This window comes from Nelumbo lutea, chromosome 5 (genome assembly GCF_056320005.1).
Source record: "Nelumbo lutea isolate HS-2025 chromosome 5, American lotus-T2T, whole genome shotgun sequence".
Taxonomy (NCBI): Eukaryota; Viridiplantae; Streptophyta; class Magnoliopsida; order Proteales; family Nelumbonaceae; genus Nelumbo; species Nelumbo lutea.
In genome coordinates this window covers 84,801,299-84,826,832 of record NC_142688.1, presented here as the reverse complement: position 1 = coordinate 84,826,832, position 25,534 = coordinate 84,801,299, and the positions used below count along the sequence as shown (strand labels likewise).

Here is a 25,534-nt window from a genome sequence, read left to right as displayed (position 1 = left end):
TCCCTATATGGACCAACACTCCTACCTTGATTAATTTCAGGAATAGAAAAATCAAAGGGGTTTCATACTCTGATACCAACTTGGAATAATCAAGCAAATGTAATATGCTGCTGTATTCACTTGTTATGAAAGAGAATTAGGACTAGAGAAGAGGAAGTGGAGAAGAAAATGAAGGGTTTAAAAGAGAAGCGAATCAAGAGAGGTTACAGTTGGCTCTCTCTCTACCTGATATACTTTTACTTTAAAACATATAAATTTACAAATTTTCTCCTTTTATAATAAAAGGCAATAACAATTATAAACTCCTCTAACTTCTACAACATAGAACAAGCTTTCTTTATTTTTCTCATTGATCTTTGTTACAAACAACCAAGTTATTTTGTGAGTTATATATTTTATTGGAGGTGTGGCTATTATATGCAACCCCCTGCTCTGACATTGCTTGTTTTGTGGAAACCTGACTATGGGTTTGATGGGACCACTAAAGTAGAGAAGATAAATTTAAAAGAACAAGCAAAACACAAGATATATGTGGTCTGGTAGGATGCCTACGTAATAGGCAAAGACAACTACAGTAATCCACAACTAAACCAACAAGGTTGCAAAAATCAACACAAACACCAAATAGACTAGTTCCTGAATCATATGGAATTTCTAAAACTGATGCATAATATTTGTACTCAAAGCAAAGTTATCACTCATTTAATTAAAGACTTGTTTTTTTATCATTCACTTAAGACAGACTAAGGAAACCATAATTCAATATTTTTTGAAACTGCTACGAGGATGCTTTAGTGGAGAAGAGAGACCATACAGTATAAGCAAGTTTGGCAGCTCAGAGAACTCTGGTGGAAGATACCCTGATAAATTGTTATTGTCGAGCAGGCTGCAATGATTCAATCAGTTAATAATACATGCCTTGCACAATGATAATATGATATCAATACTTGAGATCACAGCCAGCATGCAATGACAAGGTTATGATCCAAAATAAGTACAAAAGGAGTGCCATTACTTACAAATGAACAAGACTTGGTAATCGAGAAAGCTCAGGGGGGATTTGCCCGCTAATTGAGTTATTATTCATGTGGCTATATGAAATTTTACATGCACAAACAAAAAGAGAAAGAGATCAGTTACATGCGATTTTTTTAAGATCAGCTACATGGTAGCTGTTCAGATTTGTTGCCAAGGGAAGAAGAGATTGAAAAAGAAATCAACTGACAAGTGCTTGGTTTTGTTCAGGTTTGCAAAAGATTTAGGCAATGGTCCTGATATTTGGTTCTGGTCTATTTGGATTCTGTCCAAATTGGGGAGAAAGCCAATCTCTTCAGGCAAAGGACCTGTTAGTTGATTGCCATTCAAAAGCCTGCAAATTAAGCACTCCAGAAATTAGAAATTGAGCCACACTGACCCCAAATTTTTTCTTGATACATAGAAATTTGATGGTTGTTGCATGTTTCTGAATTTTAGAACATAAAATTAAGTCCAACTGAGTCTGACAGAGAAGCAGTTCAATGTACAGGAGTTCCAAAGATTTAATACTGCCTATCTCCTTTGGTATACTTCCACTTATATTGTTCCACATGAAATCCCTTCAGAAACAAAAGAAGAAATGATCAGCATAAGCAAGACCTAATATGAAACTATTCGGTGAAAAGGAAATGTTTACATGGATGAATAAATAAAGAGAAATTATCTATTAGAAGATTCGCATTAAAAGCTTTGCATTTTCAATTATGTTTGACTCACAGAATTTTCATATATGATAATTGGCCAAGCTCAGGTGATAAGGTTCCAGAAAGATTCATATTTAGCAGTTGGCTGCAAAAAGGGGAAAAGGAAACAAGCTATCAGGAAAACATAGTAGGTAATGAATGACAAAGAACTTTCAACTTATAAACACAGATATTGGAATGCATTGTTAGAGATATTTAGAGGATTAATGAATAGATAACCGGCACTATATCTTTGAAATGAATCAAATGATGCATCCATTTTATTATAACATTTTCATATAATACTGGACCAATGCAGCTATAGACTATGTTTCATATAATACTGTATTATCCAAAAAGCATGGATAATACAGTACAGAACCCTCATGCTAAATTTTGGAAAAATTTTCTCCCCTTGGAGAAGATATGCAATCACCTCCTGTGGTATTTCCTTGTTTAATTTTCCATGCTTTTAGATATTTTTTTTTGGAAAAAGGTAAAGTAATTTATTCAGAATAAAAGAAGATTACAACAAGGCCCAGACCACTAGATATACCTGGGCCCAAAACAGATTACAAGTACATCCATGATTTAGTGCAAAATAAATGAGATACATTCTGATTTTTAAATTCCTCATTCACCGACACCCAGGAACAAATCTTCCCCACCACTTTCTGCACTACTTCTGGGCTTTTAGATTGATCACAGAAGATTCTGTTGTTTCTTTCAGTCCAAATGGACCAAAGAACAGCTTGCAGAATGGTATTCCAAACAAGGTTTCCTTTCTTACTGAGACCCTCCATTTTCCAACACATTAGCAGCTCCTTCACAGATTTTGGCATAGACCAGCAAATCTCCAACTTCTTGAAAATTCCAGATTGAAAAGGAAACCGGACAGTGGATACACAAGTGCTCTGTAGATTCTGTACAGTTTCCACATAACACACAAGAGGGGTCTAGAATCTGAACCCCCTTCTCTCCAGATTAATCCTAGTCAAACATTTACCCAGAGCCATTGTCCAAACCAGGAAGTTGACCTTGGAGGGGCAAGCTGGATTCCAAATCTGCCTAGCAGGGAAGTTCTCCTGACCTGAACTGCACACCTTAAGAAAAAGGGATTTAACTGAGAAGCTACCAACTGCATTCCACTTCCAAGACCATTCATCTTCCAAACTCAAATCAATCCTCTGATTTTGAAGCAGCCCCAACAGTACCACATACTCTTCCACTTCCCAATCCAACAAATTCCTCCTACAGAGAAGGGTCCAAATGGTGGAATCCCCAGAGATGCAAATGTTATCAGCAACTGAAGAATCTTGATTCACTGCAATTTGGAACAGACAAGGAAAGGCTTCAGCCAAGGGACCCTCCACACACCAGAGGTCCTTCCAAAACTTGATTCTGTCCCCTTTACCAACCTTAAAACTGATCCTGTTCATAAAAAGAGTGTTGTACTTAGAGATGCCTGCCCAAAGAGAATTACCCCCAATTGGATGAGGATCAAGAGTTCTCCAATCACCCCATACCACTCCATACTTTGCCGCAATAAGACCCCTCCACCATGCATTCCTCTCAAAAGCAAATCTCCATAACCATTTACTGAGAAGAGCAGAATTAAATTCTTTCAACTTCCTGATTCCCAGTCCACCCACATCCTTAGGAAGGCACACTTGCTCCCAATTTACAATGTGAGTTTTCTTCTCATCTTCCCAACCTCTCCATAAGAATTTCCTTTGGAGTTGTTCCAACCTATTTGCTATTTTGTTTGGGATTGGAAAAAAAGAAAGGAAATAAGTGGGGAGGTTGGAAAGGGTGCTCTTAATCAATGTAACCCTACCACCAAAAGATAAATATCTTGCCTTCCAAGGGGCCAGCTTCTTCTCCATTCTCTCAATGATTGGGCACCAGATTGAGGAGGAAGAATATTTGGCCCCGAAAGGCAGACTCAAATACTTTACCAAGAGGAAGTCAATTTGACAAGCCATCACTTGTGCACAATCTTCTAAATTTGAAACATGGCCCACTGGGATGATCTTACTTTTACTCAGGTTGACTTTGAGACCCGACACCACTTCAAACCAGCTCAGAATTCCAAGTATTGTGTCTAACTGATGTAGAGAGGAATCCACAAAGCATAGGGTGTCATCAGTAAATTGAAGGATACTAACTTTCTCCTTTCCAGGGGAGATAGCAAACCCATTCCATAAGCCCGAGTCTACAACCTTCTTACTAAAAAGTGTGAGGATTTCCATAACACAAATGAACAGAAAATGGGATAAAGGATCACCCTGCCACAGTCCTCAAGAGCTACCAAAGAACCCCGTGGATTGCCCATTAATTAGGATTGAAAATTTAGGGGTCTTGGTACAAACACTGACCCAGTTTCTCCAATTTTGTCCAAAATTCATGATCCAGATAGTTCCAGTTGTTGCAGTCATATGCTTTCTCAATATCAAGTTTACAAACAACCCCCGGGATGCCCTCTCTTCTTCTAGAGTCAATTAATTCATTGGCAATTAAAATTGAATCAACCATCTATTTTCCTGGCACAAAAGCACTCTGTTTATTAGAGGTTCTACTGCCTATCACCCCTTTCATTCTTTCTGCCAAGACTTTCACCAAGATTTTGTAAAAACTATGTAGCAAGCTAATAGGCCTAAAGTCCTTAATATTCACAACCCCCTCAATTTTTGGAATGAGGGTTATAAATGTGGCATTTAAACTTCTTTGCAAAGAGGCATTAGCATGAAACTCCTGGAACACCTTATCTCCTTCTAGATTCTTAATTGCTGCACTGATTTCCTCTTTTGTAAAAGTCTTTCAAGCCATAATTTCTGATTTTCAGTCAACTGCCTGAAAGGGAGATTTGAGAGAAAGGGTCTACACCTCCACTTTTCCTTGTAGAGCTTTTTATAAAAGGAGGTTGCAACTGATTTGATCTTTGAATCTGATTCTCCGCTTCTATCATCCTATACTAACTTATTAATAGCTGAGACTCTAGCTCGAGCATTTGCCATTTTATGAAGGAAGTGTGTATTTTTATCACCCACCTTTAGCCAAGGGATCTTAGCCCTTTGTCTCCACCTTATTTCCTCTTTCACAACCAATTTGTCAATGTTGTTTTTTGCTTGAGATCTTTTTAGCCTTAATTCTTCAGAAATTGGCCCCAATTCTTCAGCTCTATCAATCTCTTCGATGGTACCTAGTAAAGCTTTCTTTTCAATCCCCAACTTTAACTTTTTCTCCAAACTCCAAATTTTATTCTCCTTTTGATAGAAGATAGTTTTTTTGCCAAAATGTAGGAGCTGGATCCCTCCACCTGATTTTCTTCCTACACAGCATTCATCAACGGAATAAGATTGTCTTCCTCATACCAAGTATTTTCAAATTTAAGGGAGCTTTAATTTTCTCCCAATGCCCACAAATAAGGTGAATAGGAGTGTGATCTGAAACAGGTCTGGGGAAGGTGATCTGTGTTAGACAGTTTTGTATGCCCTTAGCTTCAATCCAATTTGATGTACTTTTGACATTTAGTGTAAATAAATAAAGTGCATGTTTGATTCATGTTGTTTGGTATAATTCTGTGTAAGACCCTAAAACTGGACACTTATAGAGACTCGTGTTAGTTTTAAATGTTCACAGCCATTGGATAAGTCTGGGGAGATTTATCCTGCCAAGGCTGATACTGGTGTGCCACCAAGTGTTGGGATGGCTTGTCTCGGCCACCAAGGTAAGACCCAAGGCACATGCAATATGGGATTACTTGAATCCTTGAACCGGACCAGATTTCCAGTATTGCCCTGGACCTTGGAGACAGATGGTCAAAACTGGAAAGTTACACCTGACCCCTAGACTCGATTATGACACTTCACTAGGTGTCGGATCGGGCTGTCTTTGATATGTCAATCAGTGAGATCCTTAGCGGGGGTCAAAACCTGGGCATGTTGGGACAGTCTGAGAATTCATCTGAGTGAGTGATCATAGTGACAGGATCAGCCCCTTTGTCGAACAATGGTAATGATCGGGATGCACTCTCTCTAATGGAAACCAAACTGCCGGCAGTTGATTTCTATCGTTGGAATTTTGTTTTGCAAAATATATATATATATATATATATATGTACGGTTTCAAAAAGTTTGCAAATGGTTTTAATTCCCGGGATCCATGTGAGTAGAGAGTGCGGCACTGTTCCTTGCAATCGAGGGAGATGTCCTCTCTTGTCGAGTAGTGCTTGATCATTAAGGGCTGAGAGGTTAAGTGTAAGACCATTTAGGATAATACATGATGGGCTAATCTTGCACCTGCCCACAGTCCCTGGGTTTTATAAGATGGCTTGGCCCAGGGACCACTTAATGTAATTGTTGGGCCCATAGGGTCCATGTGATGGGCTCAGGGGTTCACTGAACTTTTCAGTGAATTCGGTTGGGCCTTGTAATAAAGGCTAGGCCAAACCCATGTGGCTGGTGTGTAGATCAATGCTTGGGTCCCACGCCATACAAAGAAGCCCAACTGGGCAGCATATTAGAAACTAATTAAACACTAAACACTTAATGGGCCAAAAGCCCATTACGAGCTGGGCTGATATGATCACCCATCTATGGGGCGAATCTAAGATTAATGTTAGTAAAAGGATTGGGCCTTTAACCTTATCCACTTTGGGAGACCAAATTCAAATCAGATTTGAATCTAGTAACCTCCTAATAAGATCAGGAGTAAACTAACTTAATCTGCAGATAGGATTAAGATAATGCCCTTATCCAAATACTGATTTGGATTGGGATAACTCCTAATTAGGAATTTTTCTTAATCAAGAAAAAAGGAGGAGAAACCCTAAGAGAAATACATCAGATTTCGAACCAGGGATTTTTGAGTAAGCAAGAAAGCATCCTGCGAATTGAGATTAGATCTCATACAGACTCCAGAGAGAAGAGAAGCAATTCAGCCATCTTCGTCCCAGGAGTTCTCCTCCAACCGCCGCCATTCCCTCTTGCAAGATTCAATCTTTGCAGAAGAAAGAAGCCAAGAAGTCAGTTCTTGACATCAGTCTTGCAGAAAAGACTGAAAAAGATTCGGTGTTTAGAGTTTCCAAAGGGTTCTTGCAAAGGATCCAGTGTGTAGGACGCACCCTACTGGTTCCGTTCCACCCACGGCTGTGTCATCTTCAGCAGGAGCGGATCTCGGTGTCTTCTTTGGGCGTGAACACCAACTTTGGGAGATACTGTTTCTCCGGATCAGGTATAATCCTCCCTTTTTCTTTTTGGTTCAGATCTGGTTCGATTATGATTCAAGTAGAATCCTTGAATATTGTATTCTAAATTTAGGTAATATGAATCCCAGTTGGGAGAAGGTAGGAAAATTTTTTAAATTCGCACACCCATTCCACAACCTTCATGGCGTCCATTAGATGGATCCTACCATTCTTTCAATCTGCATAAGGTCCGGAAAGACATCCTCCCAATTTAAAGATACCAAGAACCTGTCCAACCTGACAAGGGTAGGATTTTCTTGGTTATTTGTCCACATGAATTTGTTACCTTGAATAGGGATATCCATGAGATCCATATTATTAATAGAATCTGCAAACCGCCTCATTGACACAGTTCTGCCACTCCTTGTATTCTTCTCTTCCACCGGTAAGGTAACACTAAAATCACCACCAATGGCCCAAGGACGAACCAAAGAGCCTCTCATATCAACCAAATTCTCCCAAAAGCCCGCCCTGAGATTAGAAACTGTTGGTCCATACACATTTGTGATTTGAATAGTATTACTATCTTGCAGCTTCATGACTAGAGAAATTGAGAAATTCCCACTTCTACGAGAAATCAAACTACATACCAAGGGATCCCAAAGGCATAGCAAGCCCCCTGCACTCCCAGTAGCTGCCTCTGCCTTCCATCTTACCTGACCATCTCCTAAAACACTCCGAATAATACCAACATCAATTTTGTCCAGTTTAGTTTCTTGAAGCAAAACAATTTTCGATTTTGACGTCTTCAGGGAATCACAAATCACCATTCTTCTTCTCCCCGACCCCAAGCCTCGTACATTCCAAGAAAGAATTTTTAAGTTCATTAATAAATCAATTCGAATGAGAAAACACCCCCCACTCCAAACTCTCTACCACCTTCTTCTCAGTTTTTCTTCGACTCCCTAACAGCCCCTTCACTACTCCCTGCCTTCTCATTCAGACCCCAGGTAAGATGCATCATTTCCCTGTTCCTCTTGGAATTCGTTCCCCCTTTTTTTGTTGCCATCTTTCCCCTCTCCATAAGAATTCTTTGTTCAATCTCTTCCAAGAATTTCACTGTTTTTGCCTCCATTCCTTCCATCGAAACCCCCAGAAACTTCCCTAATCCTAAAAGCTTAGAAGTAACCCAAGAGGAAGACTAAGTAGAGTTGTTACTCGATTTACCTTCCTACTCAGTCCCGAGATTTGAGTTGCTCTTAATTTCTTTCTAACAATTTTCTTCACTCTATTTCATCACCACAGGAGTTTTCTCTCTTTTCACCGTCATTTTGGGTTGTTCAGGGTTGTTATTCACATTTACATTTTGTTCTTCAACATCCACCACTGCTAACGACATCACTCCCAGCAATTTATCATTCACAGGTACTAGGGAAAGAGAAGTTTGTTGCAGTCGTCGATGGTCAACCTTCGTCAAATTCACTAGCCCAAGATGGCGAGAGAGGGATGTTGCGATCTCCTGGCTATCACCTCTGATCTCAGCATCAAGGGATGGAGAAGAAAAATACACTGAAGTCCCAAGCGCACTCCACCATGTTTGCATAAGAGGTTGGGAGATCCACGTCGGCTCCAACCAACCCAGGTTTCACTCCGGTTCCAATCGAACCGGACTACACCGTCTTTGTCTGCCACAGGGCCACCTTGATTCACTAGCAGACTTAGAAATTTTATTTCTTCTAAGCTCCTGAGTGGGTCGAGTATTTGGGTTCTTTTGACCCGGGTTGAGGTCCTGGACCTGTTTCGAGAAAGGCACACCTACAGATTCCCCGACCTCTGAAGACTATCTTGCCTCATTAACTTTACTCTGTGGGTTCTCCTCCATGGGCGCCACTTGTAATTCTTTTAAACATTCTCTTATTAAATTTTTAATATCTTCAACCATTGCACCTCCCCCAAAGAAGCACTTCCCTCAAGACCTTCTCTTGAACTGAAATATTGACCCTCTGTTGATAGTGGAATCAAACGGATCCTATTAAGGCCAAGAGTCCCTTCATCTTCTCCACCGAGCTCTAACAACCTCACCGGCGCAACTTCACGACCCTAGAGATTTCTCAGAGGTTCATGCGGCAGAGAACACTCATTGACATCCTCTAAGACTATTGCCTTGGAAACAACCGAATCCGATCTCTCCTTATGAATCTTATCTTCTATGTGACTCTCCATCTTCCACCTTCAGACTGACGATAAAGTTTCAAGCCAAATGGAAACCAAGTAGAGAGACTCCCCAGCCACAATCTCCACCTTAACAGTGTTAGCATAGGGGTATTTCTGTCTTTATACCTTGATTGATGTTGTTGATCTGTAATGTTGTGTTGAAACATGTGCTCTTAACTTAAGTAAGGGCACATAGGTCTTTTCAGTTATGTTTTAATAATAATGTAAATACTTACTGGCCGACTAGGAGAAGTCAAGTTGACTCTTTCAGTTCGAACCAGCATTCTCTCTTCTCTCTTTCTCTCTTTCTTTCTTTATCACTTTTTCTTCTACATAACTGAACTCAATCAGGCCGAACTCTAAGGCAGACCTGAATTATAACATGGTATCAGAGCAAGGTTAAATCTGCCTAGATTTTTGCTTGCCTAGGGTTCATTCTCTGCGCACCCTATCTAGGGTTTTCTTCTTTTTTTCTGTGTTCGATTGGAGATAAGGGAAAGGGCTGAAAAGGAGTGATCGCCCTCTTCCCTTGGGGATCTCTATGCCTCCAATCAGGTCGTATGTGGTCGGTTGCTGTGATTTCTGAGATCGCCCTCTCCTAGTAGAGGAAGAATAGAGGGTTGAACTGTGTGTGGCTGTGTGTGTGAAGCGGCTGTTGTGTGTGGACTGCTCTCATGCTCGCACGGGTGTTACTTCAGCGATAAGGTAAGGGATTTCAATGCATGATATCTGTTATGGATTAAATAGGAGGCGTGTATCAGACCCCATTTGCTAGGGTTTCAGCCAGTAAGTGCTAGGGTTTATGCTGGTTTCTTTGTGCATTTTGAAGGAAGAGATATGATCATATAGTGGTGAGATTTCAGGTAGTTGTAGGAGTAGGGTTTGTGGTGTAAAGAGCACACATTTCAGTGCTGCAATCAGTGTGACAGGTGTGACCTAGTGGTGTGTAGTGTGCAGATCTCAGTGATAATAGAATTCAGCAAGTGTGCAGAATTGGTGATAACATAATGGGAGACAATAAGGATTATAAACCTAGTGTGATGGTGCCTACAGACTACCTGAATGTTCAGATGACCTCCATTAAGTTAAATGGAGAGAATTATGTGCGTTGGGCTAAATCTGTTGAAATCTTTTTGAAGGCAAAGAAAAAGGTAAAACACATCAAAGAGGAGAAACCCTCCTCTGACTCTCACGAGTATGAAGATTGGGAGCAAGAGGATGCTCAGATCATCACATGGTTGTGGAACAGTATGGAACCCAGGATTAGAGTGAACTTCATGTTCCTTGATACTGCCAAAGATGTGTGGGACTATGCGAAGAAATTGTATTCGGGGCAAGACAATACAACCAGAGTTTATCAGCTTTATCAAGAGTACTTTAATCTGCAACAGGGCAATCAGAGTCTTGAGTACTGTGCCAACATGAGGAACATACGTAATGAGTTGAATGTCTATCATCCTCTCACTTCTGATGTCAAAATTCAACAACAACAGAGAGAGCAGCTTGATGTGACTAGATTTTTGGTGGGACTAAAGTCTGAATATGAACCAGTACGGGCTCAGATATTAGGGGGATCAGCTCTTCCGTCCCTAGAAGAGGTATTTGCTCGACTTCGGAGGATTTCTATCGGATCTACTAAGAACTCTAATATCTCAGATAGATCTGCCTTTGCTGCATCGAGAGGCCGTGATGGTAGGGGTGGAGCTCGGGGAGCTCAGTTTGGCCGTGGTGTTGGTAGTGGTTCTGCATATGGCCGAAGTGGCAATGGTGGGTCTACTTATAATCATGGTGGTGGTCGTACTGGGAGCAGAGATTCAGGGGAGCAGAGATTCAGGGGGAACCCGTGGTAGAGGACGTAGCTCAAGCCCGAGGAAGTGCACTCATTGTGGTATGGATGGACATACCATCAACTATTGTTATGATTTACATGGTCCTCCCTCAACCTGAGCCAATCATGCCGCGAACAGTGACTCAAGTTCCAGCTTTAGACAGGAGAATCATTCATCTGACCAGTTGCCTCCCACATCCACAGATGGTCCCGTGAAGGAGATGGTGAGTGTTCCCCGTGATGAATATGAGAGTATCCAATCATAGCAGAAGACGGCGACTTTTGCTCACTCAGGTATGGCTTGTCTGGCATCTACACCCAATCCTTGGATCATTGACTCTGGAGCCTCCGATCACATGACTGGAACTCCAGGTGTGTTTTCCTCCTTATCTCATTGCTCAACATCACAATCTGTTACCCTTGCTAATGGTTCCACATCCTCAATTTGTGGTGTTGGTAATGTTGACCTAGATCCTGTATCCCTCTCATCAGTTCTGTATGTTCCTAAATTGCCTTTTAACCTTATGTCTGTTAGTAAGCTGACCAAATCACTTAACTGCTCAATTACCTTTTATCCTTCTATGTGTGTCTTTCAGGATCTCAAGACGGGGATGAAGATTGGTGGAGGGCATGAAGCAGGTGGACTGTATTATCTTGACGGTGGTGGTGGTAGAACTTCAACAGCTCTCCAGTCATCTCTTTCTCCTCTCCAGTGGCACTGCCAATTTGGTCATCCGTCGCTCAAAGTCTTGAAATCCTTAGTTTCGTCCTTGAGTCAGCTTTCTGTTTTGGATTGTGAGTCGTGTCAGTTTAGGAAACACCATCGTGTTCCCTTTAGTTCTAGGGTTGATAACCGTGTGTCGAGTCCTTTTTCTTTAGTTCATTCAGATGTTTGGGGTCCTTATAAAGTAATGTCATATAATGGATACAGATATTGTCATTTTTGTGGATGATTTTTCAATGATGACGTGGCTCTATTTAATGAAAGAAAGAAGTGAATTGTTTACCATTTTTCAAAAATTTTATGCTGAAATTCGTAACCAATTTGGTACTCACATCAAAGTTTTTCGTTCTAATAATGGCCACGAATATTTATCCTCATCATTTTAGGAACACCTGGACCAACACGGCATTATACATCAGACCTCGTGTACCTACACCTCACAACAAAACGGGGTGGCTGAGAGAAAGAATCGCCGTCACCTTGAAACAACAAGATCCCTAATGCATCACATGCATGTTCCCAAACCTTTTTGGAGTGATGCAGTGCTTACCTCTTGTTTTCTGATTAATCGGATGCCCACGTTCATCCTTGATGGTCAATCTCCGTTTCAGGTCTTGTTTCCCACTTTGTCTCTGTTTCCTCTTACGCCGAGAGTTTTTGAGTGTGTCTGTTTTGTCCATAATCCAGGTCCCGGGAACGACAAGTTTGATGCCCGTTCTCTCAAGTGCATCCTCCTTGGCTATTCTCGGACCCAGAAAGGGTATAGGTGTTACCATCCTGGTTCTCAACGGTCCTTTGTGTGTGCTGATGTCAGTTTCTTTGAGTCTACTCCGTTCTTTTTGGGGTCTGGTGATGCTTCTTCCTCCTCATCACCTCCTCCTCTTCCACTTCCCGTTGACGATCCTCCTCCCTTTGTTCCAGTCGTAACCAAATCCTTGCCTTCAGTGCCACCACCTGTTGAACGCCCACCTATCCGTCATGTGTATACACTTCGCCCACGTGCACCAGCTACTACTCCTCCGGCTACACCTCCGTCGACGGATCCGGCACCAGACCCCCACTTAGCATCTGAGATTGATCTACCCATTGCTTTGCGAAAAGGTAAACGTACTTGCACCCTTCATCCCATTTCTAATTATGTTTCTCTTACTCACCTTTCCGCTTCCCATCGCCAGTTTGTTACCTTGTTATCATCAGTTATTGTTCCTAAAGATGTCCAAGAAGCCCTTGCCTCTCCACGGTGGTGCCGTGCCATGGAAGAAGAACTCTCAGCCCTTCATCATAATCATACTTGGGACCTCACTGCTCTTCCTCCTGGGAAGCAAGTTGTTGGTTGTAAGTGGGTTTATACGGTTAAGTATCTGCCTAATGGTAGTGTTGAACGCCTGAAAGCGCGATTAGTTGCAAAAGGGTACTCCCAAACATATGGCATTGACTACACAGAGACCTTCTCACCGGTTGCTAAGATAGGGTCAGTTCGTGTTGTGATCTCTCTTGCAAGCATGTATGGGTGGCTACCATATCAGCTTGATATCAAGAATGCCTTTTTGCATGGTGACTTACTCGAGGAGGTCTACATGGAGCAAACTCAAGGGTTTGTTGCTCAGGGGGAGGATGGTAAGGTGTGCAGACTAAGCCAGGCTATATATGGGCTTAAACAGTCTCCTCGATGATGGTTTGGTAGGTTCAGTGAGGTGGTAAAGAAGTTTGGCATGAAACAGTGCAAAGTTGGCCATTTTGTATTTAGTCATGACTCTCCGGGAGGAAAAATACTGTTGGTGGTGTATGTAGATGATATTGTTATTACTGGGAATGATAACATTGGTATTGACAGGCTGAAGACTTATCTACAGGATCACTTTCAGACAAAGGATCTGGGTAAACTGAAATACTTCTTGGGGATAGAGGTAGCGAGATCCAAGTATGGGATTAACCTGTGCCAGAGGAAGTATGTGCTTGATTTGCTGGAAGAAACAGGCTTGTTGGGTGCCAAACCAATTGAAACACCCATGGACACAAATACCAAGCTAAGCAGTGATATGGGTGAAGTGTTTGAAGACCCTGGAAGATACCGACGACTTGTGGGCAAACTGAACTACCTAACCATTACCGGACCAGACATCTCATTCGTAGTTAGTGTGGTAAGCCAGTTCATGCAAAAACCTCTGATTCCTCATTGGAATGCAGTTCTGAGAATTGTGAAGTATCTAAAAGGGGCCCCGGGTCGCGGTTTGATATACGAGAGTGGGGGAAAACTTGAAATAGAAGGGTATTTTGATGCTGATTGAGCCGGTTCTATGTCTAATAGGCGGTCTACTACAGGCTATTGCACGTTTCTGGGAGGTAACCTGGTGACATGGAAAAGTAAGAAGCAGATGGTTGTGGCAAGAAGCAGTGCAAAAGCAGAATATAGGGCTATGGCGCATACCGCTTGTGAATTAGTGTGGGTAAGGAACCTTCTACAGGAAGTAGGGTACAACATTAACACTCCAATGAAGCTCTATTGTGATAATCAGGTTGTAGTTCATATCTCCTTTAATCCAGTGTTTCATGAAAGAACCAAGCACATTGAGGTTGACTGTCACTTTGTGAGGGAGAAGGTGCTGAATGGATAACTAGACACTACACATGTTAATACAGGAAATCAATGGGCTGACTTATTTACAAAAGGCTTGAGTCAGGGAAGAGTGGACTACATAGGGGGAGTGTTAGCATAGGGGTATTTCTGTCTTTATACCTTGATTGATGTTGTTGATCTGTAATGTTGTGTTGAAACATGTGCTCTTAACTTAAGTAAGGGCACATAGGTCTTTTCAGTTATGCTTTAATAATAATATAAATACTTACTGGCCGACTAGGAGAAGTCAAGTTGACTCTTTCAGTTCGAACCAGCATTCTCTCTTCTCTCTTTCTCTCTTTCTTTATCACTTTTTCTTCTTCTACATAACTGAACTCAGTCAGGCCGAACTCTAAGGCAGACCTGAATTATAACAAACAGAAATCGTATCTCCCTTCTTCACCTTCATTCGAATCCACTCACACGTAGCCAGCTCAATGGGAGTATCATCGGTTTCAAGGAAACCACCACAAGCATCTCCGATCCCTTTGATGACACTCGGACACCATAGTAGCAGAGGCAGACCAAACACCCTGATCCAGGTGGCCTCCGACCGGTCAAAGTCCCCATCCAATTCCAGAGAAACAGCCCGCACTAGCTCCCCACCAATCAAGGAGGAGAGGGTTCCTCCCCATTATCCATGGACCATTATCAAGAATCCATTTTGCATCTGATCTAGAAGGCAAAATGAATAGAAAGAGTTCATCCGCCAGCTTCTTCACCCTCACTCCCCCCACATCCTTCCAAGCTCTACTTACCCAACTATCCACCTCTTGCAACCCTACCTTCCTCCCGAATCTTCCCACTAAACAGTCACACAGAAAGTTTCTTCTTGCCTCCACCCCATTCATCTCCGTAAATACCACCTGCTTACCTTCCACTTTTTTCAGTTCAGTCCGGCCATGCTCCCGCCTTCACCGCCTTGCTGTAAGAGAAGTTTGGTCTTGCCCACGCACCCATCCCTTCTCTCCTGTACCAGTTCTGAGCTTCCCATCTCCTTCCTCCCCTTTGGAGTCTCCGGGAATAACTTTTATGGAACATTTTACAGGGTAGAAGCTAGAACGTCCCAAACTCTGAGAGGCTTTTATAGGATCACCATCAGCAATAGCAAGAACCAGGCCAGCACATTAAAGCCTCAAATCACCAGGGAGATCCTTCACTTGTCCATAGTCTAGCAAAGCAACCTGATTTTTTTTTTTTGAGGGGTGGGGGGAGGGATTTGAGAGATTTTAGATATGGTCCTAAGCATATCTAAAATAGTTGCTTCTACATATGTTTTATGGTCCTAAGCATTTGACTGTCAGAGAAGTGTTCAAATTGTGGGCCCCTCTCTGTTTCTCTCCTCTCTATCCTTCACGATTGACAACATGTATTAGTTTATCATATGAACAGAGATATACAGAGAGAAGGTAGGAGTTCCAGCCACCTTATAGGATGCCATCCTCTTTCATTAATAACCATTGAGGGCGTTTTACTCTTATTAAGATACATTGAATGAATGGTTGAGATTAATTAAATAGATTTTAAGCAAGGTCTTTTTAATCAGTAACAAATGACAAACTTTACCAGTAGTAAGAGGAAAAAAATAGGAGTACACAAAGAACCAAAATAAAGCAGAAGCTTACCTACAGCTGTCATGCTACAGCCACCCCATACACCTAATAATTAAAGAAAGAATCTCTCTAACCTGGTAATACATAACCCCAGTATAGGTTGCCCTCCTCCCTAATCTTAAATGAAATGAAATTTGCCTTTGACTGTTGAGTTCCTCTGAAAACTTCAATTGCTTAGACAAGAACATTGTTGGGAATCTTTTCCTCAGTTTCTCTTATAGAGATCCAAGCTTCAATAGTTCAATATGATTGGAGTATTTCTTAATCAGCTTCCTTATATGTAAGACATATTAGATTTTCTCGCTGTTTTAAAAGGTTCACAAGTGAGCCTCATTTGATGGGGTGCATATTGCCTAAACCCAAGTGTCCCTCACATGGCTTATTGCAATGTTTTCATGAATTAACCTTGAAATTGATATTGAATGTGTGATTAAATAGTAGGTTGTATCTATGCTGCTAAGAGTTTCAACAACTTAGCCTATCTAGGACTTGCACATCTTGTTAATAATAACATTACACTCTAAGTGGCACCTTATGGCGTACTAATACAACTATAAATTGTAATGAAAGATATAATACAACTATAATAAACTAAACTAGAGAATAACCCCCCCCCCTTCTAATAAAATTTGTTTGACAACTATTTTTCATGTTGTAAATTTGTGTGTGTGTGTGTGTGAATAAAAGGTCAACTACACCAAATAAAACATAAAGATGAATAAAAGGTTAACTACATTGACCACTAATCAAAACAATCATTACAAAAAAAAGAAAAAAAAAACTTGACTTTATGAAGCCAACTAAGTCAAATGAAATGAGTATGGAAATATGAAACAAAGAGAAATAAGAAATACGACCATATGACATTAATGAAAGTATGAAACTCAAGATAACAAAAGATAAAATAGAATTACTGATAACATACAGTTCTTGAACATGTAAATAACCACCATTTTCTGTCATATATCACATAATGTTAATGAAACTCAAGATAACAAAAGATAAAATAGAATTATTGATAACATACAGTTCTTGAACATGTAAATAACCACCATTTTCTGTCATATATCACATAATGTTAATGAAACTCAAGATAACAAAAGACAAAGTAGAATCATTGATGACATACAGTTCTCGAACATGTAAATATCCATCCTTTTCTGTTATATTGAAGCACAAAACCCCTGTCCAATTTGAAGTGCATGGATCTCCCTTATTCCAATTTCTTAGATTGTTCTTAGGATCATTCAAATTTTTCTTGATGGCCTGCAATGCCTTTACTGCAGTTGCATACAAACAATAACAATATTTTCAGTCAGTAATAAAAATATTGTAACATCATTAGCTTTCTTCTTGCTTTGCACATATATCATAAATCAAGGGATCTAGTTTTAATTGAAGCACATGTATTTGTAAATTTTTCCCAAGTACTTATTAACAGTTTGTCATTGTTGAAGCATATAAGTTGTACAATATTGCAACTTACTCGTTTCTTCAAGCAACTAAAGAAGAAGCATAAATGCTATGAAAAAATAAACAGTAGTAAACAATGTAACATGTAGAATGAATTCTCATTCTATTGCAATCAAATTCATGTGAAAAAAATCACATTCAAAATACATTAACACACATACGCACACTAATTGATTACATTGATAAGCAGAGTATCATTAAGTATAGTAACAACCTAGTTTAACACTTTTAACTCATTTCAACCCTTGGTGCAACTTGCAGATACTTGGTATCGGCTTGCCATATTTTTTCCATTAACAAACAGGAAAATAAATATTTATGATGGCAGTGGTTTTACAAGTTCTCAATCCCCTTCCAAGATATAGAGGGAATAAGAGGAAAACAACTAGCACATCTGACAAAAAGATTTTAAAATATAGAAAGGCAATATAAAGGGTCTACTACTCAGTGGAAGTCCCTAGAAAGACTGATAATTCTGGATTCTTCTATTAAAACTACCAGCTAGGTAGTTTTCTGAAGTATGAACATCCAAGCTAGTGCTTCATTCTGGATTCTATTGATCACATCTCCCTGATGTAATGTTTAAGCATTGGCTTATCATATGAATTTTACAACTCTGCATAGGTGAGGAAGGGTAAACAAGCACTGCAATGTAAAAGTTAAAATTATTGTTTTGTCCTTCAATTACATTTTACAGATGCGAGGAAGCAGAAGCAAAGGGTAAACTAAGGCTCCCAATTGCTGGGGTTGATCCAATTATAAATTATCCAGATCAATTGAATCCTCTTGTCTAGGGTCTCAGGAAATGTACGTTTATGAAATGGCAGGTCTGCTTCACAATTCTATGATAAATAATGATTCATTCAGAATCTATGTCTGAAACTGCTAAATTAAGTGATCATTGCATGATTTAGAGCTTTCTGTTTGTAAATGCATGTATTTTTGTCAATAAAGAAATAAAATCTTGGCAATTAGAAAGGAGAAATGGCTAATTCTTCATTTGTTGGCAATAAAATAAACTTCAGAATCAAGTACCATGATTCGATTCGGTTAATCACACCCATATTTTTTTTTCTTATCCAACATAAAACACCTAATCTTTCCTGTCCACCATAGAAGTGTTTCTAGAAATTATACGAAATAGTATTAGAAAAAATGGATCAAGAGAACAACTGTTCAATGTAGCTTAAATGCCGTGTGGAAGTTCAGGAGGGAAGCATATGATACAAGTGCTTAATAATATACATCAAAGGACACCAAAAATTCAATAAAATCACCTTCGCCAGGATGGGTGATCTGTGCTCCAGCTTTTGATAAGCAACAAACACATAAAACCAGAAGGGCTCCAAGCGACCAAACTCTCAATCCAGACATCTTAGAACTATAGAAAACCGCCTGGATTCTAGAATAGCTAACTCCACTAAATGCTGCAAATCACCTTAGACGTCCAAATTAGTTGCCTGCCCACACAACAAAAGTAAAAAGACCAAAAAAAACTCTTCCGAGTTAGAAAATATCTTAAAGTATCTTCAGATATATAAATGGATAGATAGATAAACCAAATTTCCAAACACTTGATTTTCGGATGCTCAAACTCCATGGACCAAACAATTTTCCAAATAGTTGCAAGTAAAAGAACTGGAGACTTCAGCACTTCTTAAAATGTAAAGATAAAATCAATAATGCTCATATCAGATAGCCCTAATTGCAGCCAATTCATCCATCTTTCTGCACAAAAAGCCGGAATTCCGAAAACATTCCCACACAATTTAATGTTAAGCAGACAAGTTCTTACTCCAGTGAGTTCGAAACCCTAGAAATCAGGAAGCAAGTCCGGCCGACGTGTTTTCATGTACCATGAAGTGTTGTAACTTGTAACTCGTGAGAATTCTTCAGCAGGCTTCGGGCCCAAAAGTGTAAAAAATTACTTCCCTGATGTTGGCAACTAAACACATGCGAATGCGATATCTTTATCGGCTGGAAGTCTCTGCTTCTGAATCTTCTGACCAGGTCTCCAAGACCAATGCAAAAGCTGATATCGATAAGATTCATTCTTTTCTCCTTTTTCTTGTTCTTGTTCTCTTCCTTTTAAATAAGATCAATGCGTGCGTTGGGCGAATTTGACTTCGAGATGCAGAGGGAGAATGACAAAAAGGTTTACAGTTCGATTTTGATTTTGGAGGGGTAAGATATGACATGAGCCCACAGTTGCATTTAAATAGGTTGTCGTTGTCGAGCTTTGCGGGACAAAAGAAACCCAGCGAGGGTGACAAGATTAACCACATCTCCAACCTACGCACCTCTTTTCACACGAAATTATTGGTGGTGGGCGGAAGATCACATTGGCGCCCCACGCGCGCCCGACAGCACATCAAACCGTGCATTGAGAACATCTCTCAATGACGCACGCTCAGATAGTCAGATGTGAATTCGGTGGGCGGAGGGGAGAAGAGAGGGAGTGGAATCTTCTCACAACAAAAATTGTTTCAACATTCAACACGGTACCAATATGATCTGTATCTACAGTCAACACATCTCACTATGAGACGATCCATCGTGAGAATGGAATCCACCATATCTGCGATGTACGGATACGGATCATGTTGGAACGTGTTGGAATGTTTTTTTCTTTTCCTTACCTAATCCTAACCTGTACCATATGCGTAATTAGCATTCTATACCTAAACCTAAACCTAACCCCACGTTCTTGTTAATTTAATTGGCCAAGTGTCAAATCTTACCTATTTTCAATAAATAGAGTAAATTATAGACAACCACCCTGTATTTGGGAGGTATTAACACTAAGCCCCCTGAACATTGTTTTAAAAGACCTCTCCAAATTTCTTGATCTCGGCACTTTACCCCTTCCGTTAAACATTTGTCAAAATCCAAATTCTCACATGTTTCTTTCAACTTTCCTTTAACAAAATTCATCATGATAATGATTTGGGAATTGATCAATTCATAATGCCTTTGGGGTGATTCTAGAGATTTTGCAGCAATATTGTGATGCCTCTGGTCAGAAGCTGAAAATCTGAAGTATTTTATAGTCCCAACTTCCACCCAAGACTTAGAAAATTATAATAAGATTGTTGGGGATTAAAAAAGTGAACAGCCACCTACTTGGGTTTCCCTCTTCATTGGGTAAATCAAAAAAGAGTATTTTTAATTACTTATATGAAAGATTGGAGATCAAATCCAAATGGTGGAAATCATCTTTTTTTATGGAGAAATACGAACAGGCCCATGTAGATTGAATTCCACTACAGGGCTATAAACATTAAAACTTTCAAAAACCCCTACTTTATACACCAATGCCCGCTAGTGAATTGGCATCAATTCCGAGTTGGCACCCACCCCAATTGTACTTTGGGCCTAAAAATTCTAACTCTGGGCTGAACTGTCATTCTCATTCTTTCTTATCTTCTACAAGGAGGTTACAATTAAAGTTGTTCTCTCATCAATTCCCTCATATGCCATGTTTTGCTTTCCGATCCATTGATTGTCCTCTTCAAACTGGCTCATTTGAGAGTATCTATAGCTGGATCACCTATTGGTATGAAGACCTCCCTTGGACCTGCTACTTGTATAGAAAAATTGGCCATCTTTTTCCGTCGGTGCTCTCAACCTCTTCCAAACACGGCAGGTCGTTCTTTTGACCAATTTTTTAATCGACGGCCAATGAATAATCCAAGCCCCTAATTGAGAGCCGAATAGGCTTTATGGCGGACATGGAGACGTCCTAACGTTGGTGATTTTGTTAATCTCAATGCAACCACCCTGTTATCCTTTGAAAACCTTCACAATGAAGCAACTCCTTCCCCATCTAATCATCAAATCCAATCTAATGAAAACTCTATCCCTGTCCCACCGGTTTTTGCAAGTCTATTGGTAACTTCGAGTTCATCCCCCTCCCCCCTCCCCTTTAGAGTTTTAGTTGAAACTTTCCAACTAGCAACTTCTGCTCGGGATTTAGTCAATCACCTTTTTGAAGATACTCCTGGATCTTTAGGCACAGCTAAACACGAGGAATGTATTGTATCCATCCATCATGTGGCTCATAATGATCCCAATGCAGTTTCAGATGATCAACATTCTATAAGTATTTGTATGTTATTTTTTTCTATATGTTTATTTGTCTACGAGCAGAGGTGGCTGGGCCTTATCAGCCCCACCTGTCACAATGATTATCCTAAGCTATAACTGTTGTGGGGCAGGTCGCCCTAAGGCAGTTCAGGGATTAAGGGATTTTGTCCACCACCTCAACCTTAACTTTATTTTTTTATGTGAGACAAAAATCCTAGAATCCAAGATAGAAGCCTTAACCAATAAGTTTCATTGTCCTAACTATATTACTGTTAATCCTAAAGGAAGAGCTGGTGGTTTAGCTGTCATGTGGAAAGCAGGCTTTTTGGTTACTGTTGAGTCATCAACTCCAAGGTACATGTTTTTAAAAATTCATTTACCTACTTGTAATTGGCTACTAACTTTTATTTATGGTCCTGCTATGAAACATCGTAGAAATAACTTTTTGCTAGATCTGAATTCAAATTTGCAACAAGTCTCACTTCCTTATTTATTAATCAGGGATTTCAATGAGGCTACCTCAGTTAACTCTTTAGAACCTTCAACCTCTTCTAATACCTCTATATTATACTCTAGGGAATATAGAAATTTCATAATATAACATAATCTTTTAGAACTGAATATTCAGGGAGGAGGAATATCATGGACAAGTAAAAGAAGCATAGGCCATAACCAAAGAACCCTTTATAAGGTTGTCACCTCTCTTGATTGGCTATCTATCTTTCCTAATGCAACCCTCTCTCTAGGCTCTAAATGGAGATCGGATCATCATCCTCTCATCCTCAACCTTAATTCTACAATCCATAGCCTCCCCAAACCTTTTAGATTCTTTGAGATGTGGCTATCAAAGACTTCCTATAAGCAAATCATAGAAGATGATTGGCAGCTTTCAGTTAGTGGTCATGCAGTTTATCGAATCACATAGAATCTGGATGCTTTAAAAAGAAGTTTAATTAGTTGGAGAAAATCCTACTTTATTGAACAAAGAAAAAAATACAAAAAATTAGAAGATCAGATCTTACAAGTGGAACAATCGGAAGTCCTTGATAATTTAAACAGTTTATACAAATAATTTGAACATGCAAACAATCAACTAGAAAGCTAATGGAGACAAACCTCTCGTCAAAATTGGCTGCAATTGGGAGATCGAAATACAATTTTTTTTTCATAAAAGTACATTCTTTAGAATGAAAAGAAACTACATTGAAGGAATTAAAGATGAATAGAACAATTGGAAAACTAAGCATGAAGACATCACTAGAATATTTATCATCTCTTTCTCAAACCTTTATTCCTCCCAAAACCATGAAGAGTTAGCAGATATATCCAATTGTTTTAACCCAATTATCACGAAGGAAGAAAATTGCATGCTCACTGATATTCCTTCAGTTGATGAAGTAAAATCAGCCATTTTTAGTATTGGGAGTCTAAAATCCCCATGCTCTGATGGTATATCAACAATGCTTTTTAAGGACATTTGGGACTTGATGGGTCTTCATTTAGTAGTATTAGTACAAGAATTTTTTCAGAATAAAAATCTTTTAAAAAGGTTGAACCATACATTCATTTGTCTATCGCAAAAAATGTTGACTATTCTAAAGTCCAAGATTATAGACCTATTAGCATATGTTTGACTATTCTAAAGTCCAAGATTATAGACCTATTAGCCTCTGTAATGTCACCTATAAAATAATTGCTAAAATGATAGCTGGTAGAATTCGTAAAATTTGGGACAAGTGTATCTCACCAAACCAAGTAGCTTTTATTCTTGGAAGACAAACCTCTGATAATTCAATTATCACCCAGGAGATGTTTCATTTTTTAAAGCACAAAAAATGAAGAACATGCTATGTGGGTCTCAAACTAGATATGTTCAAAGCTTATGATAGATAGAATGGTCTTTCCTCCTTCAATTTCTTTCTCTTCTAGGTTTCTTTCTTGACTTTTGCCATCTAATCAAAGAATGTATTTCAATTATCTCCTATTCAGTCCTTATAAATGGGACTTCTGAAGGTTGTTTTCAACCAATTAGGGGTTTAGGACAAGGAGATCCGCTATCTCCTTATCTTTTGATTCTAGTAATGGAGGGTGTTTCTAGACTCCTTCATCGAGCTGAACAAGAAGGCAAACTCCAAAGTATTCTCATTTCCCAATCATCCCCCAAAATCTCTCACATCTTTGCAGATGATGTCATGATTTTCATAAGAGCTTAGAGAGAAGAAATAAATAATCTAATCCAATTCCTAAACGCATTCCAAATGGTTTCAAGAAAAATCATAAACATGGATAAATCAAGAATTTTTTGTAGCTAGAATATTCATCCCAAACTCCAACATATAATTTTCAGACAACATGCAAGCAAAACTCAACTCTTAGAGAGCCTCATCTATAAGTCAAGCTGGCAAGAAAGTACTAATTAAATATGTTTTACAATATATTCCCTTTCATGCCATGACTTTAATTAAGTTCTCCCATAAAACTACTAACCAAATGGATAAAATAATCAAGAATTTCTAGTGGGGAATTTTTAAATCAAAACCTCATCCTTTTCGTTGGTGTGCTTGGAATGTCCTAATGTTACCTAAAGCTGCGGGAGGTTTAGGTTTCAGAAATCTCCAATTAACTAATAAAGCTTTACTCAAGAGAAACAACTTATTCTAAATGAATAGAACAATCTATGGGCTCAACTTTGGAAATCGAAATACCTAAAAAACAAAAATTTGTTTCCCCATTTTATCTCAGCTTCAGGTTCCATTTTTTTGGAAATTAGTAGCCCTAACTTTGATTAACCTTGCTTCTGAATGTGGGTCGTTAATTAAGGAAGATTACGATTTTCCAATTTTCACAACGACCTTGGATGCAATTGCAAAACCAATTTTACTAGATATCTTTTCCTTTAGCTCCTCAATTTAAATATTTGAATATCAAACATCTTATTTAGAATGGTCAATGGAATCAAAATGTTATCATTTATTCTTTTGATAATGATGAAGCAACTAAGATTTTCAATACCCCCATTTTTCCTGCTTCTCATCCCACTTCTTAGATCTGATTCAAACATAGCTTAGGCAAATTTTCAGTAAAAGAAGATTATAAGAGGAACCAAGGAATGTCGGATACATCTATAGACCCAAACCTCAGCTTCTATCTTAAAAAGCTTTTGAAACTCAAAATGGCACCCCATTTTCAACTTCTGTTTTGGAGAATTCTTAATAATATTATTCCTATATAAAAGATAAGATTTTTCAAGATAATCAACAAAAAAACCTGCCCTGTGTAACTTAGAAGTTGAAAATCTAAACCATTTATTCATGAATTGCACTTTTACTCAATCTATACTTTTTGTCAGCCCTTGGAATATTCATTTCCAACATATATTTCAGTGATCCTAGACTATTTGCATTAGAACTCTACAATCAAATTGCAGATTAATCTTTATTCATGAATATTTTCAATTGGGTATTACAGCTTCTTACTTCATTTGGCATGCTAGGAATGAAAAGATATTTAAAAATAGATTAATTCGACCTATCAATATTTTTATCCAAATTAATAACTCTTGTTTACAATCACATTATCACTCCAATATTGATACCCCTCCAACCCAACACTTAATGGATAAAATCCCTCTAAGCATAAATCAAAATTTGGTTATTATTGTGTTTACTGATACAAGAAGTCTCTGATTCTCTATACACCTATGGTGCTGTTTTTCTCTCAAAAAATCTAACTTGCTTAAAAATCATTGGAGTCAGAACCAATCAAATTTCCTTTGTCATTCAAGCCAAAATCTATGTTGTGCTGCAAGCGTTATCAGAACTCACTCTGAGGAGTTCAGGAAGTTTGTATATACTTTGATGCACAACAAGTTATTCAAGCGCTTCAATAGAAGATAGATCTACTCTGGTCCTGCCAATGGCTTTTGTTTAGGATCAGCCTGTTAATTTCCAAGTTTAGACTTGCCTCTTTTGAGTTTGTAAATAGGAAGTTTAATACTACTGCCCACAAGGTATCTCAACTAGCTAAAACTCATTGCCTATCATCTTTTGTATTTAATGAATATCAAGATGGGA

At 39.1% G+C, this 25,534-nt stretch overlaps 1 protein-coding gene across 1 annotated transcript in view; it reads right to left on the bottom strand.

Annotated features, from left to right (window-relative positions):
• The window catches only part of LOC148853216 (putative LRR receptor-like serine/threonine-protein kinase At1g06840), an 83,452-nt gene extending 63,601 nt beyond the window's left edge, over positions 1–19,851 (bottom strand). Inside the window, exons 1-8 of the mRNA XM_088946080.1 lie at positions 19,171–19,851; positions 18,653–18,835; positions 17,032–17,182; positions 1,753–1,824; positions 1,524–1,595; positions 1,226–1,369; positions 1,020–1,091; positions 815–886 (exon numbers count right to left, since the gene is read on the bottom strand). Coding sequence (XP_088802206.1) covers positions 815–886; positions 1,020–1,091; positions 1,226–1,369; positions 1,524–1,595; positions 1,753–1,824; positions 17,032–17,182; positions 18,653–18,749 — 680 coding nt within the window. The 5' untranslated portion in view covers positions 18,750–18,835; positions 19,171–19,851. The remainder of the gene's footprint in view (positions 1–814; positions 887–1,019; positions 1,092–1,225; positions 1,370–1,523; positions 1,596–1,752; positions 1,825–17,031; positions 17,183–18,652; positions 18,836–19,170) is intronic.
• Positions 19,852–25,534: the final 5,683 nt, after the last annotated feature.